At 59.1% G+C, this 16867-nt stretch overlaps 1 protein-coding gene across 4 annotated transcripts; it reads left to right on the top strand.

The window, feature by feature from the left end:
• The first annotated feature begins 3305 nt into the window (after nt 1–3305).
• MLXIPL (MLX interacting protein like) lies at nt 3306–16818 on the top strand. 4 transcript variants are annotated; one of them, XM_035343331.1, is made up of 16 exons: nt 3306–3465; nt 3642–3724; nt 4007–4096; nt 4844–4888; nt 5188–5386; nt 6040–6120; nt 10781–10935; nt 11015–11609; nt 12476–12549; nt 12971–13151; nt 13804–13916; nt 14102–14221; nt 14445–14572; nt 14953–15076; nt 16231–16360; nt 16586–16818. In XM_035343331.1, exons 1-16 carry the CDS (start codon nt 3321–3323, stop codon nt 16702–16704), a joined length of 2382 nt encoding a protein of 793 aa, XP_035199222.1. In that variant the 5' UTR covers nt 3306–3320; the 3' UTR covers nt 16705–16818. The 4 variants fall into 4 exon arrangements, with proteins under 4 accessions (XP_035199222.1, XP_035199221.1, XP_035199220.1 ...); XM_035343330.1 differs by having other exon boundaries at nt 12968–13151; XM_035343329.1 differs by having other exon boundaries at nt 12473–12549.
• The last annotated feature ends 49 nt before the right edge of the window (nt 16819–16867 follow it).

The following is a 16867-nucleotide window of genomic DNA, read 5'->3' as shown; positions in this document are numbered from 1 at the left end:
AAAAAAAAAAAAAAAAAAGCTCATGCAGATAGTAGGGGCATTTTCACGACTGTCTGATTGGAGCACAATCACTTTTTGCTTTGGGACATTTTTTGGGAAAACTGTGGCTAGATTTTTATCTCCCAGATTCTGGATTATTGATGTTAAAAACAAACAAACAAACAAAACAACCGTGATTGTGGTACCAAAATTTGCAAAACATTTGCAAGAGTATGAGCTGTTAGGAATTCCAGGAAGGGCTGTCATTCTTCAGCCAGTATGGGGCCAATGGGGTCCCTGCTGCCTGTGGAACAAGGGGGTTCTGGTGGCCCCATGGGGACCTGCTTCTGGCCGCTGTTTCTGTGTACTTGGAAAGGTCAAGCAGTCTCGTGCCTGCAGGAGGACCTTCAGCTTAGCCTTTCCCCTCCTGCTACAGCCCATTTCACTTCATGCACCTCTGCATCTAACCAAGTCATTCCTTCCCCCTCCTCTTGGCATTGATGGAGAGCAAAACACTCATTTTGCCATGAAAGTAGGGGCTGCAATGCTTAAATTTCTGGGCAGGCTAAATGAATTGTGGAACAAACAGGTGCTACTGGCTGAGCCAGAGGTGGTGCTGGCCAATGCCAGGGTTGGTCACAGAGCAAGCTCCACTCCCACCTCACCCTGTCACACAGAAACCCCTTTGCCAGTTGTGGGGTCCAGGTCCCCATTTCTTGAGCTCTGCAGGGCAGCAGGACACGTGAAGTGTGCCAAGGCACACCAGGGCATCCCAAACCTTTCTCACGGCTCAGTGCGGTGTTTGCATCCATCTCCTTGGGACATAATTTCAGGAAAGGGTGGGGCGTCTTTCAAGGCAAACTAGTGAGCAAAGATCAGCGTGATAAGCTCCGAAACTGAAAGGATCGTTAATGGAAGAAGAAGGCAGTTAGTAGTGAGGCTCACAGGCATCTCCTTTCTGCCTCCATGTCCCATGGTGCTTGGTGGCCATGGCCCCACCGGCCTCATGCGTGGACAAGGCACCCAGCTGCAGACCAAGGGCTTGGGGCCACAGTCTCTGGCTGCTCCTTTAAGCTGGCTGGTGGCATGGGCAGCACTAGCAAGGAGTGTGGCTGGGTAGCCTTGACCAGCAGGAACTGGCCACGTGCCCAGGAAACCCGTCCTTTCCATTGGCTCCTCTGCTTGGCACCACCACGCTGTTTGCCTTGTGCCACCGGGGAAAGTTCAAAATCCCTGGTGATAGTGGAGTGGCCAATGCATAGACAAGTCCTTAACTCTCTGCGGTCCAGAGCCATGGGGATGTAGGTCCTTCTCCAGCCCCTAGGGCCGTGGGTCAGGGCTGGGTGAGTGGCCAGTAGCCGTGGCTCTCCCTGGGGGAGGGTGTCCCCCTCCACCCCTGTGGCTCAGAGCTCTAGCTCCCAGACATGTTCCTACATCAGGCTCTGGAGTTGTGGGGCACCTCGGGGGTTCCTGCATCTTCTCCCAGTCCCAGCCAGAAGGCACAGGCAGTGTTCACCTCCCATCCACAGAGCCAGCTGGGGACAGCGTGGAGCATTTTGCTATAGGTACTGCTGCCTGACAGGGACACCTGTATGTAACAGCAGTGATGTCTCCCTGTTGCCCAAAAAGCCACCTCGCTCTGTAGGGCAGAGGGACAGGAGCACCCTGGAGTCTTGGCCGCCGTGTCTGGCAGTGGGTGGCTCTTGAGGGAAGCACCATGCGAATGTGGCTGTGTTGCCGGTTCTACTGCACTGAGATCCTCCTTGCCAAGTCGCTCAGCCACAGAGGGAGGGAGCCTTGTGGGCAGGACAGAGACAGCCTCTGCCATGGGACCCAGTTGAGCTGAGACACGGGAAGCAGATTTCAAGGCACAGTTAGTGCAGAATTGGCCAGTCTTCATTAGAGGGTGCACAACGGAGGTTTCATGAGTTTGAATGGGAAGTGTGCTGCTGCTTAAAGCAGCCCAGCTCTCCTCCCCCAGCACCTCCCCATGAACACCTGTCCCATCATCTGCAGGGTACATCCAAGGAGATGCTGCAACAGGGGAATATGACCCCACACACCCAAGCCCAGCCTTTACCTTTCCTCTTCTCTGCACATACAGGGGATAAGAGGGACCTGAAGCAGCATTGAGATTTTCAAGGGAGAAACTTTTAGCTGGAGGGACAGGAGGAGCTGCAGCTGTGGCCTTCCACATGCACTGTACTCCGTGTGTGAATGCTGCCCATGGGGAGCAGCCCAGCCTTCATGAAGCTGTGGGTGAAGCTGTCATCACCCAGGGCCATGTGTTGACAGGCGGGAGAGCAGGAAGAGGAGGAAAGGAAACATTCAGGATCCCAAACCGATGATAGAGAGGCTGCCCAGAGGATCAGGAGAGCCAGGCAATAAGGAAAAGAGACCCCAGCCTCTCCCACAGGGCCCCATGGGGCAGCATGACTTTGGGAACCTTTGTGCAGTGCAGTTGGGTGCACAGGAGGGTGATGGGTCCCTCAGCTGGAAGGAAATGAGCTGCAGTGCTGGCTTCATGAAAGGAAGGTTCTCACACTGCAGGCTGTATGAGGGACATCACCACCACCATGGAAAGCTGCACAACAAACACCGCTGCCTCCAGGAGCCTGGAAACACGGGAAGGAGGGAGCCCAGGCTGGGCTGGGAGACAGAGTGAGGGGGTGCACGGTGGCACCAGGTGTAGGCTTGCGTGGAAAATGAGCCCAGGGCAGTGCAGGGCTGAGGACAGGGCTGGTCCTGTCTCTGCCCTCCTAGGGAAGAGAGTGTCCCGTAATGTCCTCAGGCTGCATGTCCTTCTGTCCCCAGAACCACACTGACAGCTGTCCCTGCCTGCCTTGCTGCCCGTGTCTGGCCCTATCTGAAGGCACAGTTTCCAAACCTTGCCTGGAGTTAAAAAGAGGCTCAAAAATAGCAGTCCCAATGCTGCAGTGAGGCAAGAGCCACAGTAGCACATGCTCCCTGTGACTTGACTGGGTGGACAACTTCCCTTCCTGTCCCCTGGGGATAGAATACATCTCGGGGAAGGTGGGGTCCCACCTTGGAGCAATGTTTAGAGTCTCAATCAGTGAATTCTCCTGTATGCTGTCCTTTAATCCCAGGGCTCCAGAAGCCTAATGTGGGTCTGCAGAGCTCCTGGCTTAGGTCTGTGCTGCTCTCAGTGAACAGGAGCTCAGGTTGTTCTATGGTGCTCTGGTGGGCCCCTGGCAAGCAGCCTGCAACAGATCTGTGAAGCTGAGCCACATGGCTGTGCCTGCTCCCGGACCTGCTGGCAGCCCTCAGTCTGTCTCAAGGAATGGCCTCCTTGTAAGGCCCCAAAATCGGAGGGCTCTAGCATGGTCCCCTTCAGCCTCTCTTTTGTCTGGCATTTTAGTGGGAAGCTGGTGTCACCAAAGTGGAAGAATTTCAAGGGGCAGCGGCTGCTTTGCCGGGATAAAATCCGTCTCAACAATGCTATCTGGAGAGCGTGGTACATCCAGTGTGAGTACGGGGCCAGACCCTGCTGCCCAGGTCGAGTGCCAGGCAATGCTGTGTGGGATGGGGCTGATGTTGGGGCAGCAGAGCCGCAGCAGGCGCCCAGCCCTACGAGTGCACTGGCTCCCTCCCCTGTGCAGGGAGGGGGCTGTGGGCAAAGCTGGCTGTTTTCCCCTGGGCAGATGTGGAGCAGAGGAAGAACCCCATGTGTGGTTTCATCACCCCCCTGGAGGGATCAGAGGCTGATGAGCATCGAAAACCAGAGGTAGGGTGTGGACCCTCATTGCTCCTGTAGCCAGGAGCAGGTTCAGGGGGGAGGGGTGTGCAGCTGGGAGCTGGGGACATCGCAGGAAGTAGAGCCCCCATCCTAGCTTGCTGTCTTTGCAAGATTTGCTGGGGAAGGCATTTACAATGTGGCCCAAGGAAACCAGTCCCATCTATGGGGTGCCTGGGGTAAGCAGGGGCTGGCTGTGGGGTGCCAGGCTGGGGGATCAGCGCCCCAGGGTGCCACATGGCCGTGATGCCCCAGTACTGTCCACTCCCGCAGGCTGTCGTGCTGGAGGGCAATTACTGGAAACGTCGCATTGAAGTGGTAATGAGGGAGTACCACAAGTGGAGGATCTACTACAAGAAGCGGGTGAGTGGCCCTGTCCCTGCTGCTCCCTGCCCCAGTGTGACAATGGTGGGACAGGATGGCGGTGTTCCTGGTGCAGAGACGTAGCTGCCTGGGAACTGGCCAATGGTTGCCCCCATAGTGATGGTGGAGGGGACTTGGCGGGGTCCTGTCCCTGGCTGCCAGTGGTGCTGTGGCGCACTCTGGCAGTCTGACCTGAGCTGGTTCTGCCTTGCCTGCTGCATGGCCTGGGGCTGGGCTTGGCAGCGCACCTGCAGTGCACGTGCTGGGGTGGGACGAGCGGGGCTCACTGCATCACCTCGGCTGGGCTGCGATTCGCTGGCAGCAGCAGCTCAGCCAGGCAGCACGTGCCAGCAGGCCGGCTGGCCCGGTGTCACCCTGGGAGTCACTCCCGGGCAGGATAATCTAGCGGTGGCCCGGGTGGCACTGGCCTTGGCCGCCCGCCATGCAGGGAGGAGCGTGATGCCAGCCTCCTCCCCAGCCACTCGCTCAGCCTGAAAAAGGCCGGGGTGCCGCGGGAGGCAGTGTGCAGGCAGCCTCACACCACTGCGCACCTCTCTACCAGCCCTACTGCTGCTCTGTTCAGTAAAGGCAGATGTGAAAGGGTGGTGGCCAGGGCCAGACCCCAGAGCAGGCAGTGTGCTTGGTCCTGCTGGCTGGCAGGAGGTGATTGAGGGGCAGGGCCCGCTGCCCCCTCTGCTCTGCCCTGGATCTGCCCACACCCCAGCTGTCACCTTCTTCTCCTTCCAGCTCCGAAAGTCCAGCCGGGAGGGAGAGCTCTCCAGCCCAAAGCAGGTGAGTCTGCTGGGGAAGGATGGACAGTGGGGAGAGGGGCATGATATAGAGCTCTGTGCCAGGCAGCTCAGGAAAAGCGCAGTTGAAAGCCCCTTGTCCCTGATGTCTGTGGTGGCCACTGGAGGGGAGGCAGTTGGGATGCTGATTCACCCTCCAGAAGCACCAGCGTGCCAGGCTGGAGGCCCTGGGATGAGGGAGGCTGCAGTTGTCCGGGAACTGCCAGGGCAGCAGCCAGGGAGGCAGGCATGGGCCCTGCCTGCGGGAGGTGCCCACCAGCTCCTTTGCTCCATCTCACCCAGGACGAGGATGCCTGGAGACCAACGGAGAAATGGTGCAACCAGCTCTTCTGCAATGTGGTGCCCATGCTGCTTGGGAACGAGGAAGAGGAGCTGGGGGGCAGGCAGCACTTCGACTTGGACACCTTCCTATCAGACATCTCTGACACACTCTTCACCATGACACAGACACCCAGCACCCACCAGGCGCTCCCAGAGGATGGTAGGTGCCCCAAGTCATGCTGGAAATGGAAGAGGAGGGGTCCAGGCAGACAGCATGCCCAAGGCACATCTCTACCTCTTGGCTTCAAACAGAGAGCTGCTGCCTTTGGCAGATAGGGCCCCCACCAGTGCTGGACAGCCCCAACACTGCTGCTGCCCTGGAAGCACAGAGCTCCCAGTGGCTGCATGTGGGCTAGTCCATGCTCTCCATGGCAAGATGGGCTGTGGTGCCACAGGTGGCTGCCAGGGAGGCCAGGACTTGCCTTGCACCAGACTCCATGGCAGCGCTGTCAGTCTGGGACTGCTCCTCATTGTCTCTGCCTGGCCCGGTTCCAGGCAGTTCCTGCAGCACCAGCCAGTACCAGCTCCTGCACCTGGATCAGCTGTTTTTTCTCCTCTTTCACGGAGGGTTTTGGGTGGATGAGGCCCTAGATGTGCTGGTGGGCAGGGTGGTGGGATAGGATGGCCCTGGAGGCAGGGAGAGAACCCATCTGGCTGGCTTTGCTCTGCTGTGGGGCGAGGTGCAGCAATGCAGGGTGACAATGGTGTGTTGGCGGTGGCAATAGGTCAGGTGCGAGAACAGCCCTGGGGGAGGGGGGACACAGGATGACTGGGGGTGCAGTGCCCTAATGCTGTATCTCTGTGCTCTTCCAGCATATATTGGGAATGCTGACATGATCCAGCCAGACTTGGCACCCCTGCAGCCCAGCCTGGATGATACCATGGAGATCTCAGGTAAGAGCCAGCCTGGATGCGGAACCATATCCATACAGCCTGGTGCACTGTGCACACCATGGCAGCCCAAGGTAGAGGTAAGAAGTCTGGCCAGGACCAAGAGTAGCTGAGGGGTGAAAGTGCTGAACATGGAAAGAGCAGCAAGAGCATCTGGGGTGCCCTGGTCTGCCATAGCAGGTGAGGAAAAGCTTGGCCAAGAGCTGGTGAACAAACAGAGGGTCTTGCCAGGTGTATGAAAGCACCTGAATTTGGCTGCAGACAGAGGAAGGACAATTGTCCCCATAAGAAAGAGGAAACCTCTACAGAACAGGTTCTGTGCTGCCACATCCCTCTCCTCACCCCTCTCTTGCTGGCCAGCCCCGGGCACAGCAGCCTGGGAGCTGCATTGGAGCTGGGCCCCTGTGATGGGCTGTGCTACATCCCTTGAAGACATGTCACTGTCAGTGCCAAGTTGGCCCCAAAAACCAAAACTGCCACTGGTGTCCAGGCCAGACCGCTGGGGCAATGGGGCTGCTGAGGAGGATGGGTGAGCAATCTCAGCTTCTTCCCATGGGGCTGCCATCAGTGCTGCCAGTCATGGTCTGCCTGTGACACGCTGCACTCCTTTGTAGTAGTACAGTGTCTGTGAGCACTAGAGCATCAGATGGGACATGTCCTGGTCCCATCTGTGCTGTGCTGTGTACCCATGGGTCGTGTGAGGGCCAGGTGCTGCTGGTACACACTGCACCAGAGACCATCTCTGGCCTTGAACGTGCTGAAGCCAGTAGCCTGGGAGCACTTTCTAGGGGGGTGCAGCTGATGTGGCCTGGTGGCTGCAGGCCTCCCATGTAGCTGGCAGCCTCAGACAGCACCAGCATCTCTGAACCCCTCACAGTGTGTCTCTCAGTGCCCTGTGAGTGGAGCCTGGCTGGGACTCCCGCAGCTCCTTGACCAGCCTCCATTTCCCACTTCCTTCCACTGGAGGAAACAGAGCGGCTTGCAACATACAGCTGTGGGCTGATGCAAGACCAGATGCTGATGGGGATCAGGGGCAGCAGTGGGCACCCTCATGTGCTGGGGCAGGTGGTGGGATGCCCCAGGGGTGGATGGCTTGGGAGGACTCTCCCAAGATGGGAGATGCATTCGCTCCATGCATCCCATTGGGGTGAGCCATGCTGGGAAGAGGGTCTGTCCTCACTGCTAGCCATTGGCCTCCTGTCCCTGGGTGCCCCTGGTGGGCACCAGTCGCTGGGTGGTGGGACAGCTCTGAAGGGGTCAAAATAACACTTGCCATTCCACAGGGAGGTCCTGCATGACATTGGAAGGCTGCACTGACCCCTTTTAAGCAGCACCTCGCAGCAGTGGTGTCATGGCAGCAGCTCCAGTGCCTCTCTTTCATGGGCCACACTGTCATCCATGCTGCTGTTGTGCACCCAGTGCGGCACAGCCTCGTGATCAGCAGGAATTGTCAAGTGGCACTACGGTACCCATCTGAAGCAATGTATTTCTATGAGCAGTCAAATTGTCTTTCTTTTCCTGGGGTAGAGGCCTGCATTTTACTCCAGGGTGCTGCCTGCAAATGGGCTGGGTCTTACTGCAAGCCACTAAATGGCAGGAAAGCCTCTGCACCAGGATGTGTGAGTGTGCCAGGTGGAGGTGTGGGCGCAGAGGAGTGCGCACCTCAGGCTGGGCTGGGAGTCTGCACTTGTATTAGACAGCACAGCTGAGGTCTGCAGGGCCCTAAGAGTGACCACAGGGCCATGTCCTTTGGCCATGTCCACCACCATGGTGGTCCTTTTCCAGGAAGGGGAGGCTGATGCTGAAAGCTGGGTGCTGGGTGCCAGAGTAGCAGCTGCCAGTCAGCTTAGGACCCAAGGCTGCTTTTGCAGTGTGTGTGATGGCTGATGGTGGCTCAAGAGCAGGGATCCCCTGGCAGCCTTGTGCAGAGCAGCATGGTGTAAGTGTGTGGGGTCGGCACCACAACAGCCCTACTGGGGCTGTGCCCAGAGTCCACACATCTCATGAACAAGGCAAGCAAAGCAGAGATGGGGACTCAGGACTCCTGAAGGGTCACAGGGCTGTCACTGTGCCTGGTGGCTGTCATAGAGCTCGGTGCCTGTCACTCAGCAAGTGCAAGCCAATCCCCAAATGAGGAACCACCTCATGTCCCCAGTGGGTGCCGGAGCATGGTGTGGGGCGGATGGAGAAGTCCTGATGGCAGAGGCAAGGGAGCAGCCCGGTGCGGTGCCCGAGCTCTGCTGGCACTGCGCTCCAGGTAGGACCCGCTCTGGGCACTGGGTTACAGGGGCCAGGTTGTCCAGCTCATGGGGTGGCATCACCCTGCAGCACTGCAGGGCTCGCCTGGAGCCCAGGGCCAGTGCTGGAGGGTCCTGTATTTGGGAACAGGCTCTGTAACCTGGATCCCTTTGGAGAGCAGCTCCAGGACTGAGAAGGATGCCAAAGGCTTAGTGTGCTGACTGCACAGGCTCTTGTCCCCCAAGCAGCAGTGTGCCCTGGTTACACTGCACAGCCCGGGAGCAGATTGGGTCAATGTGACAGTGGAGAGGAGCGTGGGCAAGAGCTGCAGGGTGGTTAAGGGGCAGGAGAAGGGGAGGACAAAATGCCCAGGAGGTTGCCAGCTGCTGTGCTGGGTAGAATCCACCATCCATCCTGGCAACACAGTGAGAAGCACAAGAGGAATCGAATCTGCAGTGCTGGGCACCAGAAATGTCTATAAATACACACAGAGCTGCAGTGCTGGTGGCAGGGGGCAGCTTGGCATGGGCACAGAGAAGGGCCAGGGGTAGCATGGAGCTGGGTGCTGCACCTTGGGGAATGCTGAGATCTTGCCTGGCCATGCCACAGCCCACACCAAGTGCTGGCCCTGGAGGGGAAGGAGTGGCTCTGCCATGCTCCTAGGCACTTGCCATGTCCCTTACCTCAGTCCAGGTGGGACTGGGAACGGGCTGAGGAGGATGTGCTGCAGCCTCCGAGGACAGTGGGGCCATAAGGATCCGAGCACCTCAGAGGCCATTTCCATCATGAGAGCTCTGGTGCCGACAGCAGCCAACTCTTGTCTTGCAACAACCTGTAGCAGTGGGCTGGGAAGAAGTGTAGTGTCAATGTTGCTGCCAATCCCTGCAAGGGGGATGTAGACAAATGCTGTCCTCAGCCTGGGTTACGTGGGCTGCAGTGCCTCTCTGCAGGGCTCATGGGGAAGAGGCAGAGTCAAGGAGAGCAGAGTGCCTGCCCTGTGTCACACCAGTGTTACCCTCAGCCAGCAGTGTGCTGTGCGGTATGGCACTGCTGGGATTCCCACAGCATCCCTCTCTGCTGGCATTTCCTCCTCCAGTGTAAACTTGAAAGAGTCTCAGGCCCAGAGGTTTTGCCTCTCCCAGTGAGGACACTCCAGGCACTGGAGCCTGTGCCAGAGCCCAGAGGAGTCATTGCAGGCCTCCTGGTGCCCAGGGCACAGCTGGGCAGGCAGGGTCAGCCTGCATGTTCTTGAACTGGCTCTGCTGTCAGCAGCATGAGGGCCCGAAGGCAGAGATGCCCATGTCAGCTGAGGATTTGGCCCTGTGCTAGAGCACAGCTGGGTGCTCCCCAGCAGAGACATGGGTGCTTATGTACTGGACCAGCTGCTTGGATGCAGAACCTGTGCCACAGACTGTCAGGCAGCTGCCTGCAAGCCCATCCAGTGCTCCTGCTCCACCTTACAGGGAAACGTACATCCAGCAGCCCCATCCACACCGCACAGTCATTCTCACTGGGGAAAAACCCTCCTTGGTCAAGTTTGGTCCAGTGCTGGCACAGGCAATGGTAGCCCCAGCACAGAGCCGAGGTGTGCGTGGGGCTGATGTGCCCATGCAGCTTGTTTCACAGGGGAGGTGATTGCCCCAGGCATAACGCCAGCGCTTTGTGTCTGTGGTGTCTGGGCCTGCGGAAGAAGCAGGGTTGTGGGAAGGAGACAGGAAGGGAGAGGGAGTCGCAGCAAGGTCACGGGGCTCGGCTTCGGGAAGGCCATGGGATGTGGTTAGCCACAGGCTGCACGCAAGGCAGCACCAGACCAGAGAAGCAAATGCTTGCCCCGACCCCAGCAGGACTGTGTCGCGTGGCTCAGAGACAGTGTGACCTGATCCTCTGAGTTATGCTGTGTTGGCTATGAGACCAGCTCCACAGCTGCCCCACAGCCTGGGGCAGCTGTGGTCCCTGCTACCAGGGCTGGCTCAGGAGGAGTAGGAAGGGCCCAAACCCCCTGGGAGTAGCTGGAGCACGCAGCTCTCAGCTGGGTGTCAGGGACAGGGATGGGGATAGGGTCCCCACCCCTGGATGGTGTCCTTGGGCGGGTTTTCCTGTCCCGGTGCCTGTGGCAAGGCTGGGCCTAGGCGCGTGAGTTGCCTCTTCCCTCTCACCATGTGAAACTCCAGTGTTTCACAACAAGGGCACCAAATCTGCCATGGAGCCAGCAGCTGTCCTGGCACCAAATCTGCCCATGGAGCCAGCAGCTGTCCTGCCCCCACAAGGTGAAGGTGAACCAGGCAAATCTCCACCAGCACCAGGCATGGAGTCTCTCTCCAGTGTGCCCTGGGCTTGTCACCCCTCTCCAGGAGCAGCTCATAGCAGCAGGAGCACTCTTCTAGCCCCTCACTGCCCATCACCATCTCTCCACTTTGTCCCACAGATATTTTCATCAGCCATCGGCCATTGCCTGCACAGACACAGCTGGGCTACCAGGAGCCACCCTGCTTTGTGACTACGGCAGAACCCCTCTATGGTGGCGGAGGGGCCATGCCTGCCAGCCCCGATGCCCTGCTCCCTCCCAGCACCCTCCTCCAGGTGAGCGTGACCCCCAGCTCATGGCCCACGGCTGCCAGTGCCCAAGCCACTCCTCCTGACATGTCCCTATTTCCTGCAGCCTGGCGGTGCCTCCCAGCTCAGCCTCCATGGTGCTTTCCTCAGCTCCGAGCAACCCGTGCCACCGCTGGCTCCCGAGCCCCCTGCTGCAGTGCCTGGCAGCCTCAGCCCCCAGCTCAAACACAAGCCCTTGCTGCAGTACAACTTCCCTGGCAAGTGCGTTGGCATGGAGCCGCTCGGCCTCCCCTACATCCCCCCCAGCCCATCCCCTGGGCCCCCACTGCTGGGCCCAGAGCCCTCATTTTCCCCCGTCTCCACCCCCCGCTCCAAGTTTCCCTACACTGCCTCACCCAGCCCCTCACTCCTCGCCCACCCCGTGTCCCCGCTCTCCACACCATGCTTCGCCCAGCACACCCCGGACATGGGCTATGCTGTGGACATGGTGCCCCCAGGGTACCCTGGCCCAGCTGCCCCCCAGCACCTGCCCCACACCACACTGGGCAGCCCCAGGTTTGCCACCCCAAAAGGGCCATCCCCTGGTGGGAGTGGGCGGTCGAAGGCAAAGACTAGCAGCACCAAGGCAAAGAGGCTGCCAGGGCCCTCCGTACCACACCTGGCTGTGCCCAACCCCTGCCTGACCCAGCTGCTGACCACAGGTGAGGGGCTGCAGGAGACCCTGGGGGGTCACAGGGTTGGGGTGAGTCAGTGGTGGGTGGGGGTGCTTGGGGATGTTGGGAGAGGGGGCCCTGCTTCCTCCCAGGGATTTGGATGCTGGGGATGTGGAACTGGGTGTGTGGCTGTCCCCATGGTGAGGCAGGGAGTGGGCAAGCAGTGCCAAGCCCAGAGGCAAGGACACATGGGTGAGCCCCCCGCCCTCTGCTCTTGGGATGGAGACAGGGGCCAGTTAGCTCCAGGGCTTGATCACCAGCACTGGTCCCCGTGTCTCCAGCCTGGTGTCTCCAGCCTAATTGGTGTGAAAGGGCTGAGGGGCCTGCTGTGTGCTGCCCACCCTGCTGCCCATGTGTGTGATGGGACAGGTGCCATGGAGGATGTTTCATCCATTCCTTTGTTTGGCCAAAGCTTGCTGGGGGTATGTGACTGCACCAAGGCTCCCAGGCTAACAACAGATGAGGATTTAAGGGGCTGGCAGTAGCCTAGTGGTTGTGCTGCTTGCCTCCCCTTTAGCTGCATGTTGTGGCTGTGGGTTCGAGCTACACCCTGGGATGCTTTGCAGGCTTCTTTTTTGTAGGGTAATGGTTGGACCAGAATCATCTGGTGATTGAAGGTCTTTTCCAACCTTAATGATTCTATGATTCTATAATTCTATAGGATGTCCCCAATGCAGGGAGCAAAAGCACCTCTCTCCAGTGGCTGCTTCAGTCTTCCCTGGAGCAGATGGGCAGGGAAAGGGCTGCAGCAATGTTGGTGCTCAAGGGCTGGCACCCCCATGGGGCAGCAAAAGGTCACCCAAGCACTGGCAGCCTGATGCAGAAGCACCCTTCTGCTCCCCTCTCTCTTGCAGCCAAGCAGGAGCCAGCCCTGGACACCTCGCCTGCGCATCGTCCTGCACTCCTGCCTGCATCCCCTGTCTCCCCGGTAAGCACTTGCATACCCCTTTACCAGTTGCCCCCTCTCCCTCCTCCAGGTTGAGAATTGCCCTCCTGGTTGCTGGGAATGGGTAGGGCCACCACATAGCAGGTGGAGAGAAGGGGGCTTAACGGGGTCCCCATTGCAAAATGGAGCTGGATGCAGATGGGGCCTGTAGCTGGGGTGCCAGCGAGGCTTGGAGCAGTGCTGGGTGGGAGTCACCCAAGCATCTTTTCAGGTAAAAGAAACTGGGTAGAGCTGGCAAACATCTCACTTGCAAGGCCCCTGCAGGTCCCCCTGCAGTGTTTGGCCGTTAGTGCCGGGGCGCTGACCAACCAAAGGGGCTCTGTGCTGCGGGTGAGGTCTGGTTCCTGGCACACACAGGGCACTGGCTCCCAACCTCCTGCTTCCTTCCACTTTCTCTCAGCAGCAGAGCAGTGTCCCTGACGTCCCTGCCGCCTTCCTGTCCAGAATGGCCCAGCTGAGCCCAGGGCTGTCTCCTGGCTCCAGCCCTTCCCAGGCAGTGCCAGTGCCAGTGATACTGGCAGGCGCTGCACCGGGGCCGCTGCTGGTCCCCAAGGTGGAGCAGCTGTCCCCCACATCATCTTGTGGTGAGTCTGGGCACCCCAAGGAGCCCCACTGGGAACTTCCCCAGGGCACCCTGTTTCCTGCAGGGAGCCTGGACCAAACACAAATTGCTTCTGGCAAAATTTAATTTCTGCTTTGATTCCAGCTGTTTGCAGTTACCTACCTGAGTAAGAATGACTTCTTTCTCCTGGGAAGGGCACAGACCTTTTTATCTGGCTCTTTCTCCAGGAAAAAAAAAAGAGGAAAAGACAAAAGCAGAAAAATGTCAGAGTGTGGTTTTGAAAACCCAGAGCTTGGTTTTTGAGTGGGAAGCACCCTGCTTTCACCCACAGAAACCAGAGTGGGGGCTGGAAAACAGGCTCCCATGTCATGTTGTTTCAGTTTGGTGCTGCAAATCACAGCCTTACTCCCCTCAGGACTCCACCCAAAGAAACATTGGGAATTTTAAATATCACTTACCAAATATTCCCATTTTCTGAGCACTTGTAAAATGAATGTGATTTGGAAAAAGACAGGACAAGAAAAGGTTGGAAACTGGACTGAGGTTGGAAACAGCTGAGGGGAAACAGCTGCCTTGGAGCCAGGGCAATGCTGCAGATTGCTCCCCACTGACCGTCCCAGCACAGGACCCTAGTGTCAGCCTATCTTCCCTAAGCATCCTCTTTTATTATCCAGGCAGTGACTGGCCCAAACCCAGACAGGCCTCCTCGGGACCCACTGCAGGGCTGGGCACTGGCATCTCCCTGCATCATCCCACATCCCGTAGGGGCAGACCTGAGTCCAGCAAGGTATGGCAGGAGCAAGCGCTGCCTTCTCTATGGGGGCAGCAACTCCATGTGCACCCCCTTCCCTGCTGCCCAACCAAATTCACTCTCACCCTCACTGCAAGCTTTGGGTCAGCCCATCTCCAATGTGGCAGGAGGCCCGGGGCCACCTCCACTGCCAGAAGGTGCCTGACAGTGCTTGCCCACAGATAGAAAGCCGGCGTATCACACACATCTCTGCTGAGCAGAAGAGACGCTTCAACATCAAGCTGGGCTTTGACACACTGCACAGCTTGGTGAGCACGCTGAGCACCCAGCCCAGCATCAAGGTAAGCGTGCAGGGCAGAGCAGACCAGCTGGCCAGCTCTGGGCACGCACAGGCACGGGGCATCTCCTGGGGATGGTGTGCCCCCAGGCTGCACCAGCATGCATGGAATCATGCCCAGGTAGCCTCGGATCTGCAGCCTGTTGCAGAGACTTCCAAGGTTTGGCAGTGAGACCTTTGGCACAAGACCTTGTGCTTTTTGCTGCCTCAGCCCCGCTCCCCTGCAGGTCAGCAAGGCCACCACCTTGCAGAAGACAGCTGAGTACATCTGCAAGCTACAGCAGGAGCGGGCAGCCCTCCAGGATGAGGCACAGCGGCTGCGGGAGCAGATCGAGGAGCTCAACAGCTCAATCAAGTAGGGGGGCACAGCCAGGGGAGGTGGGAGGGAGCTGCTACCTGTGTGGGGGCAGCCAGGCAGGGCAAGTGGCAGTGCCATGGGGCAGCAGCCACAGCAAATCTTCTGAGCACCTCCATGGACCTCCATTTGTCTGTGTGTCCCCCCCCTGTCCCAAACCCTACCTGAGGGATTTGCTCAAGAAGTATAGCTGTGTGGGACCAGTGTGTGGGCACATGCTCCACCACTACCCTGAGAGCAGGACAGTACTAGCTCAAAACATGCAGGGCTACTGAAGCCTGCTGAGAGCTGAGGGCCTGCTGGAGCCTCTCCCTGCAGGGTGGCTGCCACAACTCCCAGCCCCCTGACTGCAGACTCACACTGCTGCTTGTGCACCATAGCCTGTGCCAGGAGCAGCTGCCAGCTACGGGAGTGCCCATCACGCGCCAGCGCTTTGACCAGATGCGCAGCATGTTCGACGAGTACGTCCGCTCCTCCACACTGCAGAACTGGAAGTTTTGGATTGTATCCTTTGGGGCTGGTGCCTGTTCCTGGCTCTGCTCCCTCCACCAAACACTGGGTCTGCTGGTCTGCCCACTCAGCCCACTGTTGTGTCGCTCTGGCTCAAGAGGCTCTGGAGATGACACATGGTGGTGGGAGCCCACTGAGATGCTGTGGCTAAGGGGAAGCTTCTGTTACAAGGGAGTGAAAAGAGTAGGAATAAATGATCCCTCTTTGGGGAAAATGAAACTCACCAGTGGAGCTGAGCTCACTGTTGCCATGCAGGGAAGAGCTCCTGGTGACCTGAGGAAAGGACCAGGCACAAACCTGGTGACATGAGGACTTCACCTTGGTGGACAGTATAACACACCCTGGAAGCCAAGGTGTGCCCATGCCTAGGACACAAGTCTGGACTCCACACAGTGGAAAGGATGAAGGGGGCCAAAGGCCAAGGAGTGGCAGACAGGATGGTCAAAGAGCTGGGCCAGCTTCTTAATGAATGGGGATTAGACACATTGAGACCATCAGTCCTGCAGAGACTGAGGTCTGCCAACCCCCAGGTAGCAGAAGCAACTAGGGCAAAGCAGAGGTGGTTCCTGACATGGACTGGGGGAGGGCTTTGTAGTTTCTTCCGCACAACAGTAGGGATCCTAAGGCTGACATAGGCATGCTCATGGTGGAGGAGGTGCCTGCTGTGGATTACTACACACATATTTACCAGCCCTCAGTGTTGTTCCCTGAAGCTGGGTATAGCTTGGGGAGCACACATACTGGTGTCATGCTCTGCTTTTAGGTACCTGCAGAGGACACAGTGTGAGCCAACTCCTTGATTTGGTCTGGAAGAGCTGTCCTGTGATTCTGGCAGCTTCAGCTGTGATGCAGATGGTGCAGCTCTCCTGTTGCCTGCCCTCAGCTGTGTGGTGCAGGCCAGGAGCTGGACCTGGCTCCCCAGGGCGCCCACATGCCAGAGCTGTGGTGCTACAGCGCTTGGCCTGGCGGGGTGGTTGGGATGGTGGCACTGGGCCCTGTCCTGGTCCACAGAACAGTCCTGCTGACGCATCCCTGTCACCCCAGCAGAGGGCCCGTCCTGCTGCCTGTGGGAGGATGCTGCCCACACCAGGAGCTGGTGGGTGGGAGACCACGACCAAGCTGGCCCTTAACTCCTCCGCTCCCCTCAGTTCAGCATCATTATCCGGCCCCTCTTCGAGTCTTTCAACGGCATGGTGTCCACAGCCAGCATGGAGAGCCTCACCCAGACATCTCTTGCCTGGCTGGACCAGCACTGCTCCCTCCCAGCGCTTCGGCCCAGTAGGTAGCCCCGTCCCCGCCTGGCGCCCCAGCGGCCCGGCTGGCCAGGTGTCCCGCAACGACTGGCTCGGCATCTCCTGGGGGAAAACCGAAGGGAAAGCGGCCGGGGCGCGCCGGGGTCGGTTCTGCGACACGCGCGGCACCTCCGCCGGGAGTGCGGCGTGCCCCGAGCCGGGGGGCTCGCTGCCGGCTGCGGGCACTGACGGGCCCCGCGTCTCCCCGCAGCCGTCCTGAGTTCCCTGCGGCAGCTGAGCATCTCCACCTCCATCCTGAGCGACCCGGCGCGCATCCCCGAGCAGGCGACGCGGGCGGTGACCGGGCCGCCCCGCGGCAGCTCCTCGTAGCCGCCCCGGGGCTGCCGCGCGGGGCCAGCCTGAGCCGGGCGCTCGCCTTGGCCGGACGAACGCCCACCGACGGCAACGGGGAGCCCCCGGCGGGGCTGCGGGGCCGATGGCAGGCGGGGGCCGACGTCTGCGTGCCGGGGAGATAAAGGAGTGTCTGCAGTAC

The sequence above is a fragment of the Oxyura jamaicensis genome, chromosome 19 (genome assembly GCF_011077185.1).
Source record: "Oxyura jamaicensis isolate SHBP4307 breed ruddy duck chromosome 19, BPBGC_Ojam_1.0, whole genome shotgun sequence".
In the NCBI taxonomy this organism is placed as follows: domain Eukaryota; kingdom Metazoa; phylum Chordata; class Aves; order Anseriformes; family Anatidae; genus Oxyura; species Oxyura jamaicensis.
The sequence above is the reverse complement of the archived record's forward strand: the minus strand, read 5'-3'. Positions and strand labels throughout refer to the sequence as shown.